We start from the raw sequence: 25,939 nt of genomic DNA on the forward strand, positions 1-25,939 counted from the left end.
CTCCTTGTGGCTGACGACGTCCTTGCACTAGAAACAGTAAATCTAGTGATGCATTAGATTTCTTGCAGTATCGTCAAATTTTGATTCCTCCATCATCCGTCTGATCCTTTGGCGATCTCGCAGCCCAGGGGAACTTGCAAGGCCGTTTTATAAGGCATGTAAATATCAACCTGGGCGAGCTTGCGCATAGGATGTTCCCAGTCCCTGTCCCCTTTCTGCTGCTTTCTGTATACAGCCTCGATGTCCAGAGCCCCTAACCAGAAAATTGATATTTTCCGGTAACAACTCGAAGTTGTTCAGCATAGACTCAGTTATTTTCAATATATCCAGGCGGTTCTCTTACAGAAGCTAGTTCGCGAGCTGTAAATCGACGCATGTTACATCGGACCTCACATATGACTATGGAGATGCACCAGAGTCGAAAACCAATACGTGGAATATATACCTCCAGATCAGGAATATCTAACACATACGACCACATCCTGCTGAATACTAGGGATCCCGTCCGCTCTCCCATATATAAGCAGCAGAGAGCCGAATTAGTACTAGGGTCGGTGACGACCTGGGAATCCTCGGTGTTGTATGTTTTGCTTCCATTTTGTCTATGTTGTTGTATATTGTAATATGTACCCATTTTTAGTGATGATATGTGCCTAATGGGGAAGCATCACCAATTTTTTGTACGAGAATGAAATGATTCTGAAATAGTTCTGCTGGTCTTCTATATGGTACTCGCTGGCGATGGGGAGAGTTCCTGATACGCGACGGTGCAGCACCTGCTATAGCTGCCGAGGATCCCATCTCAACGTCGAGTTCCATATGAAATTTGTTCTGCACATTGATCTTAATGGTTAAATACTATAGGAAATATTTGTTATGAATACATTGATCTTCGTCCTGCTGAAGACATATTGGGGCAGCATCGACTGCCATGTATAGTGGTTATTCATGGAATGTCTAGAGTAGGATTGTGGGCAAATCGTTGCTAGGCTGATATAGATGCTCGTGTTTCTCAGATCACAGGTCAAAAAGCTTCGCTTGTATAATGTGTTCTAATTTGCTGCCAACAGACGAATTTCAATGCTTTCACTGACACAGAACTCTACTGGATCATCAATGTTAATGTACGCGGCCAACTTGCACTTCACGCACAATATCTCTTTGACCTTGAAGCTATTCGTTGTCTTCGTGAATGATGACTACCATGTGTCAACCAATGGGCTATGCATGCCTCCCTTTGAGTACAGAACACATCATGGGGAACATGACTTTGACCAGGAAGTCAACGCTCATCAGTTCAATAATGTATTAGAATGGGCTAGTAGGTTTCGCTCGCCAATCACATCCACTACAACACCCTTCAGATGCTTCAGGGGAAATCAACATGTAGTTCATGGGCAGCCCATCCCTTGAGTGCATCGTGGAATCCACTAGTTGCACGTGAAGCAGTAGTCGGTGCTGGGGGGTAGGAGAACATTATCCGTCTGTAAATGGATTGTTAGAGAAAACAGTTGAAGGACATCGGATATTGAAGATCAACACATACGTGGGCCTCAGATCTGGCAACCTCGGCAACAGGGGCTGCCATGACAAAGAGGGCCTGAACAGCGAGGGTGATGGCCGAAGTGAACTTCATTTTAAAGATTTTGGAATATTAATAACTTGGTGGACTGGATGAATTTGGTTTGTTGGATTTTGTCTGATCAATCTGGGTTGATGTGCCTCATACCCGGGGAGACATCTCACTCTTTATAGAGCACTCTCTCTTGAACCGTTGACAATGGCAATACCAAACCCCCAAGACACATATCTGGCTGATCAAGATCGTGTGTGTCTCGTTTGCGAAACTCCCTCTGATCCTACGCTAATTGTAATCAGGAAGGTATAAGGTTAGTATTTGCTCTCCAAAGTCCAGTATACGAATTATGTAGCGAGGTGTGGTGACACCTTCTGCTCTTCGGACCCAATATGACCCAATAGCTGGATAGTGCTTTTTCAGCTTTGGGGCTAAGCCTTTCCCCCAGGTTGCTTGATCAAGATAAGCATCGATTGTAATCCTTCAGTAGATTGTGGCGGCGGCGTTCGTGTACAATACAACCGAAAGGGAAGGTCGGATTGATTAATATCAAGCTGATGACAACACCAGTCTGTAGAACAGACCCCACCTGCTGTGTAAAGAATAATGAAATTGAGTGGCACCGGATGGGTATCCCCTTGAAGAAAACCTAAGAGTGAAGGCCGTTACCCTTCTCTTCACTCAGTAACACCTATGACAGAACTTGCCTAAACGGACGTCCCAGAACTCAGTCATACGAAAGTTTCCAGATGTTGAATACTGCATTTTCTGCATACAAACCAGTCCCGGGCAGCCCAGCGGATGATGATGGGAACTATTCACCGACGAACGAGCCTCAACTTTCTACGGTTCCGCTGTCCGCAGCGAAACATTCCTTGAATGCAAAACATACCACGTTTACTTTAGTTCTGTCTCACATACTGGTATTATCTTGTGTATATGTACCCCTGGGATATCTGGGGTTGAGACAGTCAACAACGGCTGACCCTTGCACGAGGCACTGCTCAGCGTGGTGTAAGTGACGTGCTCCTCAACCATACAATAAAGAGAATAGGCCAACTGACGTTACGATGCAGCACCGGCCTTGGAAGCAGTATCGTACCTACCTCCTAAGCACTTTGACGGAGAAACAGATCAAGTCAACAGATATCGAGGTCCACCGCTCGATGCTCCGACCCCGGAAATCGACGCGGCCTGGCACGAGATCGGACTTGGGGCACCGGGGATTCGGTTGACAGAAGATGACCTCAAGAGCCTCAACAAAACCGATATGCCGGGTCGCCGCCTGCACAAGATACCGGAAGAATACGGTGGAGGGTACCTGGGGCTTTTAGAAGTATTCCACATGCTGCATTGCCTCGTATGCCTTCCCACGTGCACTCGGCCTTTGCGCACCCAACCGACTAACAAAACTATCAGGACTCACTACGCGAGGCTACCTTTTATAATTGGCCGTACTACGAGCAGAACATGTCGCGAAAGGCCGTGATAATCCACCATGGTAGGCGATCCCATCCTCACTCTCTTGCTTATCACGTTAGATAAAGGCTAGACAGGTAGGCTAACACAAGCCGACGGCTGGAAGTAGATCACTGCATTGACGCACTCCGGATGAGCATCATGTGCACGTCGGACGTGACTCCGATCACCTTCTACGACAGCGAGGCGCTCCCCGGACGGCAGTATCCGCTCCCGGACTTCTCTAGCCTCCATACGTGCCGCAACTTTGACGCGATCCTGGAGTGGAACAAGCATAACCCGCGGGCGGTCATGTGGGAGGAGGTCGGGAATGCATCGACGTTCCGGCCTGGCAGTGCATAAAGTGCTTGGGGGTGATGGGGGGCTGAAGGAGTGAGTGGCATCACCGAGGAGCAGAGAGCGAAACTGGAACTTTGTCCAGGCGAGAATCATTGTAGGTCCTAGTAACGTCATCATTCTGAACACATCGTGTAGTTGAAAGTTAAAACACGATTCCAGACAAGGCTTGTGAATACCGTAATGATGATGTACTCCCCTGCTTGAGGTGCCCTTTGCAAACTTCTCGAAACAATGCGCACCGAATTCGCTATACATCAATTACACCCTTTCCTATTACATCGTACAGCCCATATTTTCACCTAAAGCCATCATCATGAGACTCAGCGTGGTTGTAGGTATTCTCTGCAGCCTCCACAGCGTAGCTGGCAAACAGGTTGAATGCGAGAGTGTCGCGGACCCCGACCAAGGCCTCAATCACAACTGGTAAGGATGGCCTGACACGACTTTGTCGACTGCATATTGCTAATTGGCATTAGGTGCGAATGCACCAACGGGTCGTGCTACCAGCTCAATAAAGAGTTCGACTGCAAGCCTCTTGGGCCTCGCATCGCTTGCCCTACGCCTGAATCAACACCAGTCGCTGTGAGATGAGGGAGAGGAACAGGGGTGTTTCTGGGGAGGGAAGGTGAAGACGGATGGACTGTCGGTTAATTTGGGCAAATGCATGCAATGTCAGAGTGCAACTATGAGCCTTACTCAGACGATGCCCTGTCAGATGCCGTGGTGCAGGCGAAACCTGGGGTTGGCAGGGTCTGGAGGGATTGCCGGGATTCTCCCCCACTAGCGGGCGCTGGCTGGAGCTGGTCAGCAGATTACCATGTGAGAGGAGTCTTGGGGGTGCCGAGGCTCCAGTGCCAGCTTTCCTAAGATTGCTTCTTCATGCTCGCATACAATATCAATATCATTGAGACATTGCACAACAACGATGCGGGCAAGCGTGTCTGCGCCATTCCTCAATCCCGTCGCGCGCGCAATCTCGTCGGGGTCTCAGTTCCTCCCTTAATGCTTGATCTGAATTGATGGCCGTGGCCTTTTTCTCCTTATTAGATATCTGACCAAATCAGATCCGAACACATTGTGTCCCCACGACACGACCGACAGCCCCCTAAAGCTGCATTTGGGCTTCGACGCATGACGTCGCGTTGATTCCAGCCGGGACGCCAGCCAGCTGCACCCTCGATCGCACTTGTCCTTTTTTCGATTCCGATTTCTTAGTTGCCCATACCAACACCAACTCCAACTCCAACTCCAACTCCTGCAAACAACCCGCCATTGAATTGCGCCCGAGCTGGTGCTTCCAGCCGCCATGGCGTCGTCACAAGCTGGACCATCCAGGGTTCCTCCTATCAACATACCCAACGCGGCACCACCGACATCGCGACCGCGTGCCGCCTCAAAGGCCTCCCAATCCAAGTCGCTAGCCGACCCTGTCCTGCGAAATGCCATCCGCTATACCATGTCCCCGCGCGAATACGAATCCCTTCACAAATATGTTCTCTCGCGATCACGCGTCTTGCGCCGCCGAGCACCCAGTGTCATGGCCGTCGAGAAATACGCCGAAAGCAGCGGCGATGCGGCCAAAGGCAAGAGCAAGACCTTGGGGAAAAGACGCGTCCGCCAGTGGTGGGAGCCGCGGCGATAGCTATAATGCGCGAGCCGTTCGCCATGCTTTGCGAGTTTTCATTGCCACTAATCTTGGCATGAAACTCTACGACATGGTCATGGCCCGGGTCAAGGGCCAGAAAGAGTACGTTGTGTTCCCCTGCTCGCCTTGATATGCTTCCATGTGGCTGCATGATTGACCTTGCTATAGTTTGACTCCCTCGGGCAGAAAGGAGCCCTTCTACAAGTCGTTAACGCTGCGCCTTTCTTTATCACTCTCGACCATTCTGTTGCTATACCGCCTACTGTTCCGATTCCTGGGCCGCCTGCGGATGCACCTCCTAGAGCCCTCCTCAGAACCCTTCCGCGCTCGAAATCCACGTACAGCCCAGACCCTGACCTCGCCCTATGCGCCCGCCGTGGGGGCCAGTCTAGCCGGGTTCGCGCTTGGTATCTACCCGTCGAAGCAGCTGCGCGTGTCCGTCGCCATCTACACCATGTTCCGCGCGCTCGAGTTTGCCTGGAACCTGCTGGAGGGAGAAGGCATGATCTGGGGCTGGAAGGCCCGCGTCGGCGGCAAGGGCATGGTCAAGCGCGAGCGACCCTGGTGGTGGGGAAGCTGGATGATCCAGCCCTTCGCCTTTGGCCAGCTTTTGCACGCCGTCACGCTCGATCGCGAGTGCTCGCCCGTGCCCTATGTCGACTTCATCTGGAAGAGCACGTCGACGTATCTGCACAGCGCACCCAAGGATCTACCTGCGGGCATCAAGTGGCCCGGTCCATGGGACGTAGCCGACAGCCTGGCCCAGATGGCTAAGCTGAACTGGCCGTAAGTAGTTGCCTGTTCTCGTTACCTAGCCTGACCTTTTGCTAACACACAAACCTTAGGCCATTTGTCAGCCCGGCGCTTTTCCCCAACCAAGAGACACTGCCAGTGTCTTTAACCCAGCTGGCACCGCTCACCTCGCGAGCACACCCCTTAATCACATCGCTCAGCTGCGCGACGCTTCACGGCTCCGACCCATCTTGCCTGCGCACCTACTTGACCTTCTGGGTCCGCTCCTTCCCGCGTATCGGCCGCTTCTTCCTAGTCCTGTACTCGCTATTCCTGCTCCCTCGCTACAAGTCGCTCTACAATGCGCCCATGGCCGTCTTCAGCCAGTTGCTGTCGCAGACGCTGCGTCTCTCGACGTTCGTGACCGGCGCCATTTCGACGGCGTGGGCAAGTATCTGTTTCTTCCAGACTTGGTTCCCGCGGCACTTCCTGGCGACACAGCGCTTCTTCTTGGGCGGCTTCCTCGCCGGCCTATGGGGCTTTGTCGAGCGTAAGCGTGGCCGCGGTATCTTTTTGTACTCGGCCCGCAGCAGCGTCGACAGCCTCTGGAAGGTAGGCGTTAAGCGCCGCTGGTGGAAGGCCATGAAGGGCGGCGACCTCTGGGTCTTTGTCGTAGCCCTCGCCGTCACGGGCGCCGTCTACGAGCGGGATGCCAAGGCCGTGCGCGAGGCCGGCTGGAGGAAGGGCGTCAGTTGGGTCCGGGGCACCGAGTGGCGCGACTGGGGCGTTGAAGACGACGATGACGAGATGGCGAACGCGAACGAAGAAGGGGTGATGTCGTCGAGTATTCAAGGAGAGTAGGGGAGCAATGTGTGCGTGCGTATTGTTTATATGTTGCGGGCGTTCTGTACGAGTACCTGTTGATATCATTTGCGCTTTAAAGGGCGGCGAGGGGGCGGCGGTGGGATACTGTAGACTGTTACTTAATGTTTCATGATGGCACGATCTTATTTTGCTACATCTGCTTGTTATCTCCGTCACGTATCTGTGTTTAAGGAGCTGGGTTCTTATCATATCTCCTCCTAAGATGAAGGAGGTGCGATGCAGAGTTAACTGTCTTTACAGTCACGGCGACCAAGCGAAACCCGTCGAGAATGCAACATTATAAGGAATACACAAGTGGAGATAAGTAAGTTCAAGACTTAGATTAGGAAGTATATAGTCTAAGTAGATGGCTCGTGTATATGACATAGAAAAAGCCAAGTGTATCTCATGCATCCCTAACGCTAAGCAGATCTAAAACAGGTATATCCCCAGGAAATGCCCTCCCAAAACCGTGATGTACAAGAGAAGTAATCAACGCCATAACCAAATGCATTCATCGTATTGCCGCCACTCCCACCGCTGCCGCTTATTCGGACCTCGGGGGCCACTTGACGCGCTTCTCGGCGCGCACGTACAGGTTGGTCGGGCGGATCAGCTGGAACATGGGGTCGTAGTCGACGGTGGCCTCGCTGGCCTTGGAGAAGCGGTAGCGGTAGATGAGCTTAGGCAGGAACACCTTGACCTCCTGGAGGGCGAAGTTGAAGCCGATGCACATGCGCGGGCCGGTGGCGAAGGGGATGTACGAGGCCGTGGGCCGGTTCTTGACGGCCTCGGTCGACCACCGATCCGGGTCGAAGTGGGCCGGGTTATCCCAGATGGCCGGGTTGTTGTGGATGTGGTGGATGGCCGGGATGACGATGGAGTCCTTGGGCAGCTTGTAGCCGCCGGGCAGGATCATGTCGACCTTGGACGTGCGCGCGGGCTGGTACGAGGGGTTGTGCTTGCGCTGCGTCTCCTTGATGTAGCTGTCGAGGAAGGTGAGCTTCTGCGTCAGCTCGGGGGTGATGGCCGTGTTCTCGTCGACGTCGTTGTCGATGAGCTCCTGCAGCAGGCGCTCCTGCATGCCCGGGTACGCGACCAGGCCGTACATCAGCCACGAGAGCAGAGACGATGTGGTGGTGAAGCCGGCGCCCGTGGCCACGACCAGGGGCTCGCGGATCTTCTCGATGGGCAGCTTGTTGCCCTTGGAGTCGGTGGCGCGCAGGACGTAGTCGACCATGTTCTCGGCCTTGACGGCGGCCTCCTGGAGCTCGAGGTCCTCGACGCCCTTGGAGGCCTCCTCGATGGCCTGGTTGAGCATGGCCTCGATGTGGGTGCGCGCGGCCTTGAGCTGGGCCGGCGCGCCGAACGGCATGCTCGCGTACCAGCTGCCCATGGACGTGATCTTCTTGTTCAGCTCGAGCGACTGCGCGATGCGCATCACCATGGCGTGCAGCGGCGCGTCGACGGCGTTGAAGTGGCCGAAGTCCATGCCCAGCACCAGCTTGCCGACGGCCTGCGAGCCCAGCTTCAACATGTAGGGGTACACGTTCCAGGCCTCGTCGCGGTCATCGAGCTCGTCAAAGACCTTGTAGGCGTCCTCGATCGTCTTCTGCATCGTGGGGGCGTAGTGGCGGACGGCCTTGGGTCCCAGAGCGGGCGGGAGGAACTTGTGCGTCAGGCGCCACTCCTCGGTGTCGGTGTCGCCCAGGAAGACTCCGGACTCCTTGTTCTTGATGGGGTGCAGGGGATGGCCCGGGATGATGTTCTTGGTGAAGAACTCGCTCTCCGAGAAGACGATCTGCGACAGGGCCGGGTCGTTGGTGTGGTAGATTGTCGAGCCCATGTTGCACGTCTTGATGAAGGGGCCGTAGCGCTCAAACAGACGCTGGTGGTTGCCCAGGTGGTCCGGGTACACCTCGAAGTAGTTGCCGATGTAGGGCAGGCCCTTGGGGCCGGGCACCTCGCGCACTGCCTTGCCGTCGATCGAGACGGCGATGGGGCCCTCGGCCTCGAGCACATCGGCCAAAGACACCAAGGCAGCGTCATCCCGCACGAAACCAACGCCTTGTGAATGGAAATGTCAGTGAATGGGGAGGTTTTACCAAGTTCGAGCACAATTGCTTTTTCGCATACCTTTGGAATCCACAATGGCGAAATATGATGCGACGAGCTGGCGCAGCTCATCCTCACCAATCGTCGCCGGCACGTCGATTTCTCGGGCCGTGGAGACGTCCTCGCCCAGCAGGTAGAACGTTTTTGTCGACATTTTGGACGGGCGGATCTGGGGGACGGACCGAAAGAGGGGAGGAGATTCGATCTGAGCAAAGATCTAAGGTTAAAGAGGCTGCGATACCACTATGCGTTGCAGTTCGTGTGGTTGTTGACTGAGGTGTGGACGACTAACATACGACAATGATCTGAACTCAGGAACATACACACACACACAGACACAGACACTGAGGTAGGAGAATGGGGTGGTGGGCAGAGACGGGGTCGATCGAAAGATATGGGATTTCGAGAAATATCAATGCGATATAACCTTCACATGTACCACCACTGGTAATGTGGTAGTATCTTAAAGGAGCTCGCTCGCTCGCTCTCCAGTCTCTCCGGAGTGGCCAAAGGGCCTGTCAGTCACCACCATAGCCATCCCAGGATTTCGTAATGCCGAGGCGCCCCTCTGTTATTTGTTATTGACCGCGGTCCAAGACCCGAGCACAATGGGCGCGTCTACCTGACTAATGCTTGATGGCAAAGTGTCCGTCGGGGCCTGAGATGCTAATGGCCTTTGGCCTCGATCTGGTTGGACCAGTTGGCACCTCGAGACGAGAGGGCGAAAAGAGGCCAACGAAAAAGGAGGATCCCAAAATTTCGTAATGGCGTCGCCCCTGGTCATCGACTCGTCGATAAGAGGAATTTTACTGAAAAGCGGGAACGCGATGCGGGCATGACCGGGACAGGGACTTTAGGGGGCCTTGATTCCTCATTCTAGAAACCCGTCTCGAAGAAAATGCAATCGAAAGCGGTAGGCGGGGCCGATTCAAAGGTGATCCAAGCACCAAGCCAAGTGAAGCCCGTAGCCCCAAGTGACAATCCAAGCTTCAAGTACCGTGGATCGTCGCTGTTAGTGTCTGCGTCCCCCGAGACCCGTCGGATGTCAAGGGCGTCAAGGGCAGGCCCCAGAAATAAGCTGTAAGGGAGTCCTGCAGCCGGTAGTGCTAGCCGGTCACGGAAAAGCTTGTTGCCTGTTTAGTCGTTGACGTCGCAATGTCAACAAGATTACGAGGAGAAGACAGAGGGAGAAGGAAGTGCGAACGATGGACAGGATGCAGGAATCGCATGATCTTCCATTGGGAGTCTATCCCGTCCATGTGCAGTCCAGGCATGATCTCCGAGAGTCCCTGTTGGAAATCCCTTCGTTCGCGAGCCGCGAGATTGTGACACAGCGATCACTGGCGAATTAGAAGCGCGCCCGTCGCCATGCCGGGTCGCTCCGTCACATCGCCGAGCCTTCCGGCTGCCGGACGCCTGGTAGCCTCAAGCATCAAGGTCAAGCATCCTGCATGTCCATAATATGCGGTCGTGGCATATGCGCGTACACGTGTTCCCGGAGCATTCCCAAGCCATGCTGCAAGTGCGTACAAGTGCAAGTAGCGCAGCACGTCCGCAGCGCCTGAGCGCATAGGGCTTTGCGGAAGTGACATTTGGCAATTGGGCCGTCCACTTTTTCCCAAGCAGCCCAAGTAATGCCGCGATGGCGCCGAAATGGAGTGCCGGAGCCACCCTGCCACTAGAGATTCAAGCACAATCTTGTCCGTGGTCCACCGCGCCATTCGTTGAGCCTCGGCTCGGCATCCCGCTACTTTTTGGGTCTTAGTCATGCCGCGGCGGCTTGTTCTACTGACTGGGAGGCATGGAAAACGATATCGATGAGAAGGCTTGGAACTGTGGATTCGCCTCCCCCTGCTAAGGCAGGAGAGGACCCTAAAGGGCTACCTTGCTATCGTACAAAAGTTAGGGAGTCCTCGAAGAACCCCCGTGGTCCTGACAATTTCATATGGGAGAGAGAGAGAGAGAGAGAAATACTGATTGCCTGTGTTCCATCTTCGCTCAAACATCACGTCCAATATTGAACATCGCCAGCCAGTATGTCGACCTCAGCAGATACCGAGTACTCCGCCAAGGAGGTTGCTTTCCACAAAGAGGGCACCGATGCCTGGATGACCATCCACGGCGAAGGTAAGTTGCTCTTAACTGCCAGCGGGGAAAAGATCGCGTAACATGCTAACATGGTAAACCCAGTCTACGACGTGACCAAATACCTCCATGACCACCCAGGAGGTGCTGATGTGCTGGTCGAGGCGGCAGGCATGGACGCTTCCGAGGCCTTCGATAACGCTGGTCACTCGGAAGATGCATTCGAGATCATGGAGCAGTACCGCGTAGGCAAGCTCAAGGGCGCCAAGAAATTCGGCGCTCAACCCGTCAAGGTGACGCTGCAGCCGCCCCAAGAGAAGAAGGTCGCCGCCAGCAGGAGTCTCGCCGTCTCCAAGAGCGTCGCCGCGTCCGCCATCGCCGCCGGCGCCATCGGCGGTCTGTGCTACGCCGCCAGCCTGTCCAACCGTGAAATCATCCCGCAAGCCGTGCTGCAGCACCTCAAGAGCCTCGCCGCCCCCATCGTGAAGGGCACCGGCAGCAGCTCGCAACGCCAAGGTCTGGGCTTCTTCGAGGGCATCCTCGCCGCCTCGGCCGTCTTCGCCGTCGCGGGAACCATGGCCAGCCACGAGTTCTCCAAGATGGTCGACTTCCACGCCAACATCTTCGCCAACCCCACGCACATGCGCATGCCCAAGTCGCCCCGGCCGGACCCCCTGCTGGTGCGCGGCTGGCTGCACCCGTCGCAGTACCAATCGCTGCCCCTGATCGAGAAGGTGCTGGTGGCACCCAACGTCTACCGGTTCGTGTTCGAGCTGCCCAACCCGCAGGCCGTCGCGGGCCTGCCCATCGGCCAGCACGTTTCCATCGCCGGCCCCATCGACGAGAAGACCGGCAAGGCGTCGGTGAGCCGTTCCTACACGCCCGTGTCCAACAACTCGGACAAGGGCGTCTTGGAGCTTGTCATCCGCTGCTACCCGGACGGCCAGCTGACGGGCGGCTACCTGGCCGGACTCGAAGTGGGCGACGAGGTCGCGTTCCGGGGCCCCAAGGGCGCCATGCGCTACCGCCCCGGCCTCTGCCGCAAGATCGGCATGGTCGCCGGCGGCACCGGCATCACGCCCATGTACCAGCTGATCCGGGCCATCTGCGAGAACGAGCGCGACCTGACCGAGGTGTCGCTGGTGTACGCCAACCGGTCCGAGGCCGACATGCTCCTGCGCGCCGAGCTCGAGGCGTTCGCGCGCCGCTACCCCAAGAACCTGAAGCTGCACTACCTGGTGGACGAGGCGCCCGCGCACGGCAAGTGGGCGCACGGCGTCGGCCGCGTCAACAAGGACGTCATGGCCAAGCACCTGCCCGCGCCCGCCGCCGACACCAAGATCATGCTCTGCGGCCCGCCCGGCATGGTCAAGGGCGCCTCGGCGACCCTCGTCGAGCTGGGCTTCGAGAAGGCGGCGGCGACGTCCAAGATGAGCGACCAGGTCTTCGTCTTCTAGGTGGCTTCGACGGCGACGACGACGACGAACGATGATATTAATCTTATTGGATATTGTACACACGGGCGTATAATACTATGTTCTGTATATATAATTAGGCGGGACGGCGCAGCATTTTCAACGGGAAGGGGGGCTACGGGTTTTTGGGAACGACGGGTAGTAGAGCCCATCGTCATGCATCAACTTCCACATTGTTGTTCTGGAAGTTCTCGGAATGTGGAATTAGCGACATCATCATACCAGCATTTTCTTTTCGTTTGTTCACGTATAGAAAGATTTAGATTTTTAGATGACGATATTCTTACTTTCTATACCCCACGATCTATCTTCCTGTTGTCCCTACATGCAATGCCGACCAAGCCAGGTGTGGTAGATGTAAGCACTCCGGTTCAAACGTCGTAGTCGCTAGTGTGCCCATATCCCTTGTATGGGCCGAGTGGGTGTTTCTTATCATTTCTCCGCGGGATGTATATCATGCTGTTAGGTCGATTGGCCGGGGCGGGTAGATCCGGTGTACTCCTCAGCACAAGTCGTCATATATTAATTACTACATCAGATCAGATCTATCAAATATTGGTTCACTAGGCTCCGGTGGCAGTCCGCCGACTCGAAGGGATGTTTCACCTTGGCGCTCACGAGGTGCTGGGCTTCTTCTAAAAGCAAGCCGCGATCGTCACACCCGGGCAGATGACAAGATGGCATTCTGGGGAGCACCTGGCTCTGACATGCCGGCTTATGCGCATTTCACATGGACTTGTACACACAGGTCTCAAACCCGGACAGGTGGCTAAACTTTATCAGGTCTATTTTGGGACACGTCCTGCCGTGTTGTCCATTCATCTATCTATAGGGCATCTCGTATACCACTATGCCTTCCATGATAGAAAGGATGGCCCTTAGTACCAACCACGTATCCAGTATTTCTATGGGCCGAGCACCCTTGGGCTTCACTATCACTCTGGGCCTAGATGGATTGGAGGCGTGGAACTGCCGATGTCGCACATCGAATGCGCCCGCGATGATTGAAGCTTTCCTGAGATAAGGATGCGGCGAGGAGCAGGGCTAGCCCACATGCAGGCGATTGGACCCCGCCTCCGCATTCTGTTGTGGGCAAGGTCACGGTCACGATGACTGTCACTCGGGTTATTTGCATGTGAGGACCAGGGTTGGGTGAAGGAGTGTCTCATGGGATTGCGAGAGAGATCTTCATCGGCCATGCCATGACAACACCTCATGTCAACTACCGAGACAGATCACGCCGACGAGCGCTTGTTTTGCGGGAAGTGCCCCATCAGTCCAGACGGGTCCTGCCAGTCCTGCCGATGGAGTTCTTGTTTGCCGAGTGAAAAGAGCTGACGAGGCCTTCCTTGCCTACAGCTAGGGCCTGCCTACAGCCCAACTTGAAGACCTGCATCAAGTTTCCAACCAACGGGCTGGGAGGATGTGGTGCGCTGGTCTTATGTTTCGGCCAGGGGCACGTCTTGGCTGACGGGAAGCATCTTATCTACTAAACAATTGGCCTTCCACACGGGAGCAGTGTTATCTGATTCGGAAACAGGGAAACAGCGAAACAAGGAAACACTTGAGTTGTCATGACATATTGCAGGCTCAATCGAAAACATGGCTAGCGACTGGCGCTGAAACGTAGTGGCAGAAGAAGGCCCTTTTGAGGCGACGAACTGCCATAAGCATCGGGTTCTGATCAGGTACCTGCGGCGTTGGGTCCAGACTACTGCAGACACGCAGACACGCAGACACGCAGACACGCAGACACGCAGACTCGGGCACTGATTCGGTCCACGATAGGTACTTGTACTTGCATCACTCTTCCATGTTGTTGTGTCGTAGTGTAGTTGCACCTCATCTTGAGTCAACCCAAGCGATGGCTTACGTCCGGAATTGTAAGAGACGAGAAGAAAGGAAGAACGAAAACCGAAGACCCGAAGCTTCCATGATCCCGTCACCTTTTGAGGTACCTCCAGGTTGCACCCACCTCACTAACCTCACTAACCTCCCTCACCTCCCTCAACCTTTCGATGGGTGCATGCGTGCTTGCGTGCTGTGCATATGTAGAACCCAAACAAACAAACCAAACCCGGCTCTCCGATTTCTACACCAGCATCCAATCACTGCCATCGTTTTCTGAAGCTTCATCTTCATCTTCATCTTCTTCTTCTTCGGCTTCCAGGTCGTGTATTGTGTATTCCGTGCAACATCCCGAACATCCATTGCTCAAATTCCCAGCACGCAGAAAGCTTGGCATCGGTCGCCCCGGTCTGCCTCCGCCCAGCCCCTCCATCATTTCCATCCGGCCCGAACACGCTTGTGCAATCGAAATCCAATGTTCCTCCATCATCAGCAGCAGCAGCAGCAGCAGCAGCAGCAGTACTGAGCTGAGTACGGAGAGTACCCAACCGACACTTATCGCAAGGCCAGGTCAGGCCAGCCTGGTAAATCTTCAATCGGATATTGGGCCTCGTTATTGCTACGCTACATACAACATCCATATCTACCTGCTCGCAACTCGTGCATGCCTGCGTCCATCACCGCCTAAACCAAAGCCGACTTCTGCAGCGAAACAAACGTCCAGCAGCAAACCTATGTGTCATATGTCCTCCATGCACCCACCTGCTTGACTCCAATTGCTTGCCAACTCATCGGCTGGATGCTGCTGCATCCTGGACGCTGCTTGACGCACCCTTGACCCATTCTGACTGGGCTGCACAGCACTGCCAGGCTACGACGACTAACGACCAGCCAACCTGTTGTACATCAACCAGCACCTCCCGCTTGTTCGCCCGACGCATCCTTGCTCTCCTCGACCACGTTCGCCGAGCATCAGTAGAAATAGACGATGGGGAATACTAGCACTAAAGAGGCCCGTGGTGGTGGTGGTGGTCGTCATGATGGCTACGAGGCTGGCGGGGGCTCGCGGAGTGGGGGACATCACGGCGAAATGCCCGAGCGATCATCACGACGTACGAGCCACCGGCCGGAGAGGAACACGGCTCTCAACATCCTGACCGGCGGTGCTTCCTCCTCGAGGAGAGAACGCGAGCGAGAAGACGACGATGCCCCGTTCCAGAGCCGCGAGACGAGGGCAGAGCGGGAGCAGCGCCGTCTTAACAAGGAGAGGCAGTTGCGGGCTATTGAACGCGCACGGAGTCAGGCAGAGGAGCACGTCGATGGAGGCTTCTTGGTAACTACCGGCATCTACCCCGCGTCTGAAGACTGGGACCATTCTGTCGTGCGGCAGCTACAGGTGAGTGGATTATGTTGATACCGCATCGAATGACTTTATTTGTTATATTATGGGCGTTGGTCTGCCTGTCACTCGAGATGAAGTACCTGCGCATCGTGGCTAACAAGACGGCGCCCTAGTTGGAGCGGAGGATAGCACCCTACTGGCGCGGCTTGGACGATTTCAAAGAGAACTGGGCCGAACATCAGATCATCGCGGCCGCCCGAGGCTTGGAGATTCCACCTGCAGACGAGGTTCCCGAAGGTCTCGTCCCCCAACCCCTCCCCGGACGAGTCGAGTCCCCGAACGAGTCAATACAGAATCTCATGGTCCCTATAGGCGCAAGGACAATGTCAGCCTCGAGCGAAAGGACAGGATCGAACCCCGGCTCCTCCTTGCCATCGCCCACCTCGCCGGGCCCGGCACACTCGCTCAAACCCCACAAGCGGGCCATGGCCGCCGTCCTGAGCAACATCTCCTCGCGCAACGGGTCGCAGCAGGACTTCGCCCCGCGCGAGGTCAACGTGACCCCAGATGATCCCTTCGTCAACGGCCAGCCGCGCGAGGTCTTCTTGTACAAGGACGGTATCGAGTGCCCCATCTGCTGCATGTACTACCCGCGCTTTCTGAACACGACCAGGTGTTGCGGCCAGTCCATCTGTAGCGAGTGCTTCGTGCAAATCAAGCGGGCGGATCCGCATCTCCCGGAGCACCACGGTGACCAGCCGCAAGAAAACGCTGAAAACAACGAAAATGCCGAGGAGCTGACCATGGAGCCTGCGTGCTGCCCCTACTGTCAACAGCCCGAATTCGGCATCACCTATGAGCCACCCCCTTTCAAGAGGGGCCTGGTCTACTCTGCGCCGGGTCTGGGAGCGATGGGCACAGCCATGTCGTCGACATCGTCACTCAACACCACCAATCTCTCACCTACGTCTGCCAACACCCCCGCGACAGCCAACCGACGGAGGACACAAAGCCTGTCGGCTAACGCACCAAACGTTATCACCACCGACCGCATACGACCCGACTGGTCCAACAAGCTGAATGCGGCGCGGGCCCAGCAGCGTCGGAGAGCTGCCGCCGCCGACGCCCTGCACCAAGCCGCTTTCTTCATGCCGGGCGGCGAGCAGCGGGGCCTCTTTGGGCGCTCGAGTCGTTTCACAATCAGCCGGAGGAGTACGCGCGGAGCCGATAGCAACGGGGCTTCCGCCGCAAACGAAGCCGAGGCACCCGCCATGACCGACCCAGGCGCGCGCACTTCGTCGGCTCGCACGGGCCCCAGCCGGGAGGCAATCAATGCGGCGCACCTAGAGAGCATGATGATGGCCGAGGCGATCCGGTTGTCGTTGGCCGATGAAGAGGAGCGCCGCAAGAAGGAAGAGAAGGAGGCCGACAAACAGGCCAAGAAAGACGCCAAGAAAAAGGAAAAGGAAGATCGCAAGTCTAAGCGCAAAAGCAGCATTTCAGGCATTACGGGAACACTGGCGGCTGCTAGTGCCAGTTCTCTCAGTCTTAGTGGGCTGGGCCTGCGGCGAAGAAACAGTGCTTCTGCGAGTGCGAATGCGGCTGCCAGCCAGAGCACGGAAGCATTGCCCACTACTTCGACCCCGGCGGGCGAAACTGCACAGGAAGCCCCTCGAGATAAAGGCAAGGCGGTAGAGCGTGCCACGACATCAGAGGGCACGTCTCAGGCTTCGGCCGCCACGTCCAACAATTCGTCGCTGCCGATCCCCATCTCGCAACCACCACGAGGATCTTCACATCTTCGACAAATCAGCAACGCCAGCTCCATATCGTCTAGTGGGGTGGAAAGCCACCATGGCAGTTACGCCCAGGCGCAGCTTGGCGCACAAAATCCTCGGGGTAGCGGGCTTAGCCTTGCTGAGGGCAAGAGTGACGACGAAGGGGCCGGCACTGAGTCGATGTTCAATTTTACGAGTCTTTCGCAGATGGTCGGCGTCAACCTGCAGGGCGAGCAGGTCGCGACCAGCAAGGGTGCTGGCGAGGCACAAGATGCGGCCGTTGCGTCCGCCGAGAGCGACAAGGAGTCTGTCGGACACCACGAGCATGTCGAGAACAGCCCCACGACTATAGGGGTGGTGCAAGAGAAATACCCTGCCGAAACCGAGGATTCATCGTCATCGTCTACAACTCCAGCGCAAGCGGCCTCTCCTCCAGCAGCCATGGAGACTGTCCGGGAAAAGGAGTCAGGAGCTCCCGATCTCAAGACGCTGAACACGGAGGCTGTTAGCAACCCGAATGTCCCGCAAAAGGAACCCCCTAGCCTCATGGTTACCCCTGAGACGCCTGCGCCGATGTCAGAAGAGGGACAGGAATCGAAACAACTTGGCTACAGTAACTAAGAATTATCCGCGAATTGGGAGTAGTGCGTATGTTACTAAAGACCAACTCTCAAGCTGGAAGTCGTTGATACCATTGCGGCACTCGCCTGTGGCTTGTTTGGCCATTGCAGACAAAAAAGCAATGATACAAGTGTTTGGAAACGAAGCATACCAGGAGTCTTTCTCTTTTCTTTTCTTTTCTTTTCCTCCTTCTTTTGCATACCACTCTACAGGGCAGTATGTGCTCTCCCATGGAATTGGACCTCTAGAGGCGTACTTCTCTTTGTATGTATGTGTGACGTGCAGGGCGATGGCACAAATTGGCGTTACGGGGTGGGCATGATGATAAGTGTAATCGTATACAGCGGATCAGGCGATTAGTGTTTTGTTTAATTGATTTCTCTCTTGTGTGTATTGGTAGGCCTTAACACCAATGTCCGACGGCCTTTTACTTTGTCTTGTGGTGTTAGGAGAATTGAGCGAGAAAGAGGAAGAGACGGGGAGAGCTTGTGGGAGAGAATTGAGGAAACAACCAGATTGCGATTCCGACATAACTTTCTGCTTGGGAGGGAAGCTCATTGGCCCTAAGCCGCTCAACTCTACCCAATAATGAATGTAATGATATCCCCCACGCCATATCAACTTTGAATTTTTGTTCGGATTGTATATTGCAGTGACATACTGCCTGGTTCTCCTGTATAAGACTACATCTACTGGTCCTGATTGAGACCATGTTTCTCTCAGAATCAAGCCCGGTTCCTGGCATCGACCCCCAAGTCCCGTCGAACCCTCTCCATGAACCTGAACGGGGCACCGCGAGGTCTCGTCGCCGAGAGTACGGCAGTACCATTCATCCCGGGCGCGGTCCCGTTGGCGCCGACGGTGTTCTTGGCGACCCAGTCGGCGAAGCTGGCCGACTTGGCGCCGGGGAGGTCGTGGTACCAGTGGCCCACGCCGTCGTGGATCGTGAACGTGGTCCCGTTGTCGGCCGGGGCCGCAACGGGGTTGGCCGAGAAGGCGTAGGCGAACCGGGCCTCCTGCGAGGCGTCCACGGTGAAGGGCTCGCCCGTGAAGTCGGTCCAGCTGCTGCAACCCTTGCAGAGGGCGGTGAACTTGAGGGTGTCGCCCTTGACGCCGGTGCCTTTGAGGATCTGGTAGGTGGCGTCCGGGTAGGCTGTGGGGGGAGGAGTAGCCGCTTTTAGGGACCGCAGGTTAGTAAATGAGTGAGTGGCTTCCAGGGAATGTAGATGAAAGGAGATAGAGAGAGAGGGGGGGTAAGAAGGGGATAGCATACAAGGCCATCCGTGACGAGTGCATGACCTGGTCCCCGTTGGCCCAGATGATGGTCAGCGGGTTATAGGTCATCTGCCCGGCCCATGCCCAGCCGATCCAGCCCAAGGACTTGGGCGCCTCGACCTGGAGGATCACGTCGTAGGGTTTACCGGCCTCGATTGTCGCCGGTAGGGCCACGCGGAACTCGACGCCGTCGGCGCTCGGGTACGACTGGAACGCGATGCCCGTCTCGGCGTCGGTGTAGGGTACCGACTCGGCTTGGGCAGCGGCTGTTTTGAGGAGGTTGTTGATGTCAGCGATATACTCCAATAACGACAGGCGGTGGCAGTGGTAGCAGTTGGATGTGTATAAACGTACCAGACCCGGCAAGGCCTGCTGTAACGGTAGCGATAGATAACCACTTCATGATGTGGGCGATGAAAGCAGAACAGCAATGCGTAAGATGTGAGAATAAGAAGTCTGTGTTACTATTTCCACATGCCAGGCGATGCCGCTACTTATACGTGATCAACTGTTGCACATGGTTGTCACCTCGTTGCGGAGTCAAGTCGCACTGGTTGCCTCTGCCCAGCTTAAGATTCTTGGGCTTCCACAGCGTCATGGTAATATGGAAGCACTATCCGCCGCGTGGGCATCACCTTAGCATGCTACTCCCCCTGTATCAATCTATATGTGTTTCGGGAAGATCACACCGTTCTCCCGTATCGAGCATACTGAACTGCTTCGCTCCTCTGGATCCACAGCCTTGGGGAGTTGCATTCGCTTGTACGGAGAGTGAGAAGTGGGAATCTTCGACATTGCCTGCAGGTCGATTTGGTGTCGATCCCTCGTGCCGGTTCGTCTGTTATTTTATTGCCGGTACCTGATCTGGCAAGACGCTGTGAAACTGGACGAACTTAATTCCTTTTGGGGAGGAAGCTGCGTGATAGCCCAATCATTCCATGTAACAGCATCGCGCAGCGTTTGGTAATATGATAGATCCCATTGGGCCACGAAGTGCCGACAAGTAGAATCAAGTGGTCTTGGCCTCAAGTCGCCCTTCATATAAATGATACCACCCCTTTGGGCTGCAGGGGCGGCGACTGTCCCGCGATGACCGAATGGGAATGCGGCTCCCGGTACCGTCTGGAAAGCTTGCTAGAACGCCAAGAGGAGAGGCGGCTATGTCTGTCACAACACGTAGTTCTTGGCTGCCATGGCTTTCTTTCCCTTGCGGTATGCAGAAAAGTAGAAATAGGAGCGAGATTTCATGGGCGTGGTGGACCGACCAGATGCTACCAAGATGCCAATCAGGCTAATCGGGCCAAAACGTCGCCCGCCTCCGTTGCTCATCGCGGGCTAGATCAGCGTCCATGACATTGGAGAAAGGGATTAGCTGGACGGGGAAGTCGAGTAGGGAATCGATTTGGCGGTAAAAGAGGAAAACTTTATCGACGCCTCGCACCCTGCATCAATTGACGGTTATGTAACCAGGGAACCGCCAGAATGCGCACGCACAGGCAAACATGGCAAGCGGCCAATGGCAGATCCCGTGTTCGCATTCCGATTCAATGAAACGTGCCTGTTTGCGCGCTTTGGATCGTGATGCATTCTGTTGCATCTTCGGCTATCTGAGCCCTCTCTATCTCGCAATTCAGTGAATGACCAAGAAACATTGTTGCAGGCACTGACAGACGGGATCGGCCGAAGATGTGTGCCCCTGACCCGACAAGAAAGAAGCAGGCAATTGGGCCTCGGTTCTGACCTCGGGTCCTTGGATACTAGTTCGTAAATCCGATATCTCAATGCTAGCCTTCAGGGGGCCGCATGTAGCGCGCCCGAGAGACTGGCCGATCTAAGAAAGAACGAAGAAAAAAGAAAAGGAGGAGAAAAGATGGCTGACTTAGTGATTCATTATCGCGGGGTTAGTGCGAATGCTAGTCCAGTGCTTTCTCTCCTCTAGTCCCGAGTTGCGAGATTTCCTGGTCGCTTTCCCGGTGTTCTGTCGCAAACATCTTCGCCTCCAAGAGCACCGAGGGTCTTTCCAATTGCTTATTTGCCTAGTGCTGTAACTGCACGATCGATCGCAGACGCCAAGTTTAGGTAGAGACAGGCGCGACTATCATCAGCCTGTCGAATCTGCAAGTCTGCACATCACCCCTCCCCCACAATATTCTTATTGGACCCTGGAAACGGCCGCGGTTTGCGTCGCAGATCTTTTGTGCGACATCGCGACATCCTAGGGGGAAACACCGGAAAGAGCCGCACACGCTGCGAAGAAAGGACAGTGTGTTTAGGCTGTTCACGTTTGCTCTCTTCTGCACTCCATCACTCCTCCATCTACCGACTTACCCTATCACCAGAAGCCCTTCATCACATCACCCACCATGGGATCCGTCGGCCCCCTCGTACCCGACCGCAAGCAGCCGAAGCAGCCCCTCCACGAGGTCCTGCCGCCGCTGCTGTTGGGCACCGCCACATTCAACTACCAGTACGTCTCGGACCCGCTGAACCCCGAGGTGCTCCCGGCCCTGTCCATCGTGACGCGGACGCTGGAGCTGGGCATCAGCGCCTTCGACACGTCGCCCTACTACGGCCCCTCAGAGCAGATCCTGGGCGACGCCTTGAGCCACCCGAGCAACACGGCCAAGTTCCCCCGCTCGTCGTATTTCCTGGTCACCAAGGCCGGCCGCATTGGCCCCAGCGAGTTCGACTACAGCCCCGCCTGGATCCGCTACTCCATCTACCGCAGCCTCGAGCGCCTGCATACCTCGCACCTGGACTTGGTGTACCTGCACGACGCCGAGTTCGTGACCCCGCAGGAAGTCCTGGGCGCCGTCGCCGAGCTGCGCCGCCTGCGCGACGAGGAAGGCGTCATTCGCTACGTGGGCATCAGCGGGTTCCCCGTCAACACGCTCTGCGACCTTGCAACCTTGGTTAAAACCGAGACGAACGAGCCGCTCGACGCTGTGCTGAGTTACGGCCACTTCACCATTCAAAACACAATGCTCAGCACATCGGCGGTGAAACGCTTCGACAAGGCTGGCGTCGATGTGGTGCTTAACGCCAGCATGCTTAACATGGGGCTGCTGACGACGCGCGGCGTCGACGCGGGGCCCATGGCGGCCTGGCACCCGAGCCCCGAGGGCCTGCGGAAGGCGGTGCGGGACCTTGTAGCGCTGGCTCAGGCTGAGGACGAGAAGCTGGAGGTTGTGGCCATCCGCTGGGCCATGGACAACTGGGCGCGCGAGGGGGCTTCCATGGGCGGCTCCTCTTCCTGGTTACCCGCGGGTACCCGCGCCGGTGTCAATGTTATGGGCGTTGCCACCGTTGCCGAGCTCGAGGAGACGTACCGCGTCTTCCGCAGTGTTATCGAGGGGTACAACCCGGACACGTATTCGAACCAGAAACTGGCCCAGGCCCACGACTGGAGTCTCGAGCGGCGCGACAAGATCCAGAAGCTGGTCGAGCGCATGTGGGAGGCGCTCGGCAGCTGGAAGGACTACAGCTGGAGCAGCCCCGACCCCGGCTTCGTCAACTCAAGGAAGCAGGAAGATATGGGTGTCGTGCCCATGGATGATGGTATCATGGAAAAGTACTCCAAGCAATTGCGGTGAAATCAATACATCTTATGGACCATACTGGATGAAGTCTTGATGTATGGAATTCATAGAGTACCGTCCGGTACTGCCACTAGACTGCATGGTATGCGGCTTGTTGGGGTGAAAACTTTGCGTTGGATACGCGTTTGGGACCTTTTGACAAGTCAACTCTCGAAGAGCCGACAGCTTAACGTTCATCAGGGTCTACTTGCTAGAACACCCACCTGACCGCCAGAGGAGACGCGGATACACGTGCTTTTGGAATTACGGAACACGCGGTGCCTACCTCTGTCATTGATGGCAAGCGCATTCTTGCCTCATCGTTGTGCTTTGGAATAACTGTAGCACTACTGCGTATGATCTGCGAATCTGTTTACGAGGTCATTCCACTGCAGGGCCGAGATCTGATTAGCATGGAGAGCATTAGAATTGCATGGGGGAGGGTTTAATATACCATCATGAAGCCGTTATTATGTTTGCGTATAGTTCTCTTTTATGCATCGCTTCCTGTAGCAAACTTGCGCGCAACCCACGCAGCACCATACTCCTCATATTCCTGCTTCGTGACGCACAGGCCCGTGATATTTTCATGCTTGGCCAGCTTGGCGCCCCCGACCCAGGTGCTGGTAATGGGATTGGCCGGCCGCGCAACGCGCACTATACAGTCGTCGGGCACGAGCTTGACAATCTCCTTTTGCAGCCGCTGGATGAACCCGTCGAAGAGGGCGTTGCCGCCGACGACACACACGTTGGCCAGCAGAGCCGGCCAAAGACCCGTGGGCACGGCGAGGAGCGACTCCCAGACCAGGTTGGCGATGCCTGACTGACGCATGCCCATGTCCGAGGGGTGGAAGAGCAACTCGGGCACGGTGAAGCGCTCGTTGCGCAGCGTTAGCACATCCTCGGTCGCCTCGCCCAGCCTGGCCAGCTTCTTGGCGTGCCCGGCCTGCTCCGGGTCGAAGTCGCGCACGATGCCCTTGGACCGCGTGTGGAAGTCAGGCAGCACGTATTCTTTGGCGACACCGCCACCCGCCAGGTAGTCAGCCCGCTTTTCGCCGCGGGTGCCCTTCCAGGCGCGGTCGAGGTCGGCGCCGAAGTCGAGTGAGACGTAACAGGCTTGTTCCTTCATCTCGTTGACGATGTGAGGCTCGTTGCGCATGTCGTAGTGGCGGAGAGAGATGAGGCGGGCGAGGTAGTTGGTCAGGAGCTTGCCCCCGACGTCGAGGCGGCGCACAGCCGAGTGTAAGGGCTTGCCCTGCAGGAGGGGCGTCACGGTGGTATTGGAGTAGCCCGTGTCGATCAACAGCATGACCTCGGCGGGCAGCTGGGCCACGGTGGCCGGGTCACGCGGGGTGCGGAAGATGGCCTGGACATCGTGGTAGGCGTTCAGGGAAGGGCCGTTGGCGCGGTAGTAGCTGGCGAAGCCAAACTCCTCGAAGACCATCTGGTCGCAGTGGGACTGCAGGACCGGTAGAGCATTGGAGTGCTCGGCCAGGACGAGGCGGGTCTCGGACGGGTCGCAGGGCTGGGCGGCGTTGGCATCGAAAAACTGGCGGTCCCAGATCTCCTTCTGGGCCTCCCAGCTCACGATGAAGCCCTTCTCAACGGGGCGGCGGAAGGCGATCTCGGAGAAGTCCTTGCACTGCTCGAGCTCCTGGCCGACGTAAACCTTACGGTCGGCATCGCGGGCAATGCAGTTGGGGATGAGCTTGGGGGTTTCGTCGGTGGCGTCATCGTCGCCGTCGGTCACGTAGCCGGCCTTGATGGTGTGGGCGCCATTGTCGAGGACGAGGGTGCGGGAGGGGGGCGCCGGGCGCGACGTTTTGGACTTTCGCGGCGCCATTTCTGTATTGTCGCGTTCAGATAAAGTGCCGACAAGCTGCAGCTCCAAGGTGGGTGTGAAGAATCGCCGCCACAGGGGAAGAAGCAAGAGAATGCACAAATGCGCTTTTCACCCGAGCTGCGACAAGCTTCACCGTCGCTAGATATTCCTCTGGCGTAGTCTTCGTCGCAGAAGATTTGAAGATTTAAAAAGACTATGCCAAAGCTCCCTCGATAAAATGACGTTGGGGGGTTCTGTAGATTTAGTGCACGGACTGCTGCTACTGGGGGCTTCAGGTGGGAAAGTCCAACTGCCGGGGATCTGCTCAAGGGCCGGTCACCATCGCCATCTCCAATCTCGGCACTCCAATTTGAGGGAAATATTTAGGATTGCACACGTTTCAGAAGCGGATGCTGCCTTTCAAAGCTATTGCCTTCGTTTTCTAAATTTGTCTAGTTGTCGTTTCGCTTGCCGTACTTCTTCATATCGCTCTTTCCCTGTTATAGACAGCGCACTTACTTCACTCAGTTCAGACGGACAGTCGATGGAGTTGAGTTGATCTTATTCATGGGGGAGATTGTTGGTCTTGGGTATCCTTAACTAATGCCATCAACTGATGGACACCATGGCAAACTGATATGTATCATCATCACCATCATCCTTCTAAGAGCTTCTTCAGTGTCCGACCTTGCCGAAGTGCGACACCAACGTCCGATCAGTAGCAATACGTCTGCCACAGCTATTCCGGATTCCAAGTATGTGTACCCTCGCGTTATACGGAAGTAGTAAGTTGTATCGCTGGAGAATTACTCTTCAAATGGGTTTGCATTTCGCCAGTCCAGTCAATTCATCGGACATGTCGATTTCGTGTCGAGCACCCTACCAAAGTTGTTAGCAATGAGACGAGACCCCGGAGCATCTTCAAGATAAAGTTAACATACAGTCGCACAGCGTTGAGGTTGAGCCTTCATGATGGATGAGGCAGTAGCCGCCACCGCAGCGTTTGCAGTGTCGCTGTGTGTCGGCGATACAGTCCATGCACTGTTCGTTGTGTCAGCCAGCCAAGTCTCTTTCTCTGTATATAATTTGTTGTACGACTCACATTGTTTCCGCATTCCCAGCAATCCTTCTTTATCTTCCTCGGGCCCTGTTCGTAAGACGGTCAGCAGCTGTATGCATAAAGTGCCCATATGGGGGGTAAATTATCATGAAGTCAAGGCGGCTTTGATAGGGGTTACGCAGCATACAATTACCCAGGATGAGTCGAGCATGGAGGCTCTCCGCATCCTTCAGTACAGAATTAGGGAGTACGTGTCTTATCATGGGCATGTGAAGGGGTTGAGGGCATCGTGGGCGTTTCCTAGG

At 55.7% G+C, this 25,939-nt stretch overlaps 9 protein-coding genes across 9 annotated transcripts; 5 read left to right on the forward strand and 4 right to left on the reverse strand.

The window, feature by feature from the left end:
- Nucleotides 1-2,654: 2,654 nt before the first annotated feature.
- On the forward strand, nucleotides 2,655-3,397 carry PG998_004814 (uncharacterized protein; the record flags this gene model as incomplete). Its single annotated transcript, XM_066871632.1, has 3 exons — nucleotides 2,655-2,936; nucleotides 2,996-3,112; nucleotides 3,137-3,397. Coding segments are annotated over 3 exons (660 nt in total), but the record flags the coding sequence as incomplete, so codon positions are not given.
- A 1,303-nt stretch (nucleotides 3,398-4,700) lies between these two features.
- Nucleotides 4,701-6,632, forward strand: PG998_004815 (uncharacterized protein; the record flags this gene model as incomplete). The annotated part of the gene is made up of 3 exons (XM_066871633.1): nucleotides 4,701-5,017; nucleotides 5,208-5,825; nucleotides 5,885-6,632. The coding sequence occupies 3 exons, from the start codon at nucleotides 4,701-4,703 to the stop codon at nucleotides 6,630-6,632; spliced, it is 1,683 nt and encodes a 560-aa protein (XP_066731730.1).
- A 550-nt stretch (nucleotides 6,633-7,182) lies between these two features.
- On the reverse strand, nucleotides 7,183-8,904 carry PG998_004816 (cytochrome P450 monooxygenase; the record flags this gene model as incomplete). The annotated part of the gene is made up of 2 exons (XM_066871634.1): nucleotides 7,183-8,702; nucleotides 8,772-8,904. The coding sequence occupies 2 exons, from the start codon at nucleotides 8,902-8,904 to the stop codon at nucleotides 7,183-7,185; spliced, it is 1,653 nt and encodes a 550-aa protein (XP_066731731.1).
- A 1,882-nt stretch (nucleotides 8,905-10,786) lies between these two features.
- PG998_004817 (nitrate reductase) lies at nucleotides 10,787-12,292 on the forward strand (the record flags this gene model as incomplete). Its single annotated transcript, XM_066871635.1, has 2 exons — nucleotides 10,787-10,877; nucleotides 10,941-12,292. The coding sequence occupies 2 exons, from the start codon at nucleotides 10,787-10,789 to the stop codon at nucleotides 12,290-12,292; spliced, it is 1,443 nt and encodes a 480-aa protein (XP_066731732.1).
- Nucleotides 12,293-15,146: 2,854 nt separating this feature from the next.
- Nucleotides 15,147-17,899, forward strand: PG998_004818 (SNF1-interacting protein; the record flags this gene model as incomplete). Its single annotated transcript, XM_066871636.1, has 2 exons — nucleotides 15,147-15,554; nucleotides 15,674-17,899. The coding sequence occupies 2 exons, from the start codon at nucleotides 15,147-15,149 to the stop codon at nucleotides 17,897-17,899; spliced, it is 2,634 nt and encodes an 877-aa protein (XP_066731733.1).
- A 725-nt stretch (nucleotides 17,900-18,624) lies between these two features.
- PG998_004819 (uncharacterized protein) lies at nucleotides 18,625-19,577 on the reverse strand (the record flags this gene model as incomplete). The annotated part of the gene is made up of 3 exons (XM_066871637.1): nucleotides 18,625-19,029; nucleotides 19,199-19,440; nucleotides 19,529-19,577. 3 exons carry the CDS (start codon nucleotides 19,575-19,577, stop codon nucleotides 18,625-18,627), a joined length of 696 nt encoding a protein of 231 aa, XP_066731734.1.
- A 1,960-nt stretch (nucleotides 19,578-21,537) lies between these two features.
- Nucleotides 21,538-22,767, forward strand: PG998_004820 (uncharacterized protein; the record flags this gene model as incomplete). Its single annotated transcript, XM_066871638.1, has 1 exon — nucleotides 21,538-22,767. One exon carries the CDS (start codon nucleotides 21,538-21,540, stop codon nucleotides 22,765-22,767), a length of 1,230 nt encoding a protein of 409 aa, XP_066731735.1.
- A 478-nt stretch (nucleotides 22,768-23,245) lies between these two features.
- PG998_004821 (uncharacterized protein) lies at nucleotides 23,246-24,595 on the reverse strand (the record flags this gene model as incomplete). The annotated part of the gene is made up of 1 exon (XM_066871639.1): nucleotides 23,246-24,595. The coding sequence occupies one exon, from the start codon at nucleotides 24,593-24,595 to the stop codon at nucleotides 23,246-23,248; it is 1,350 nt and encodes a 449-aa protein (XP_066731736.1).
- A 792-nt stretch (nucleotides 24,596-25,387) lies between these two features.
- On the reverse strand, nucleotides 25,388-25,764 carry PG998_004822 (uncharacterized protein; the record flags this gene model as incomplete). The annotated part of the gene is made up of 2 exons (XM_066871640.1): nucleotides 25,388-25,453; nucleotides 25,516-25,764. The coding sequence occupies 2 exons, from the start codon at nucleotides 25,762-25,764 to the stop codon at nucleotides 25,388-25,390; spliced, it is 315 nt and encodes a 104-aa protein (XP_066731737.1).
- Nucleotides 25,765-25,939: the final 175 nt, after the last annotated feature.

The sequence above is a fragment of the Apiospora kogelbergensis genome (genome assembly GCF_038363985.1).
Source record: "Apiospora kogelbergensis strain CBS 113332 chromosome Unknown utg000003l_segment0_segment0, whole genome shotgun sequence".
Taxonomy (NCBI): Eukaryota; Fungi; Ascomycota; class Sordariomycetes; order Amphisphaeriales; family Apiosporaceae; genus Apiospora; species Apiospora kogelbergensis.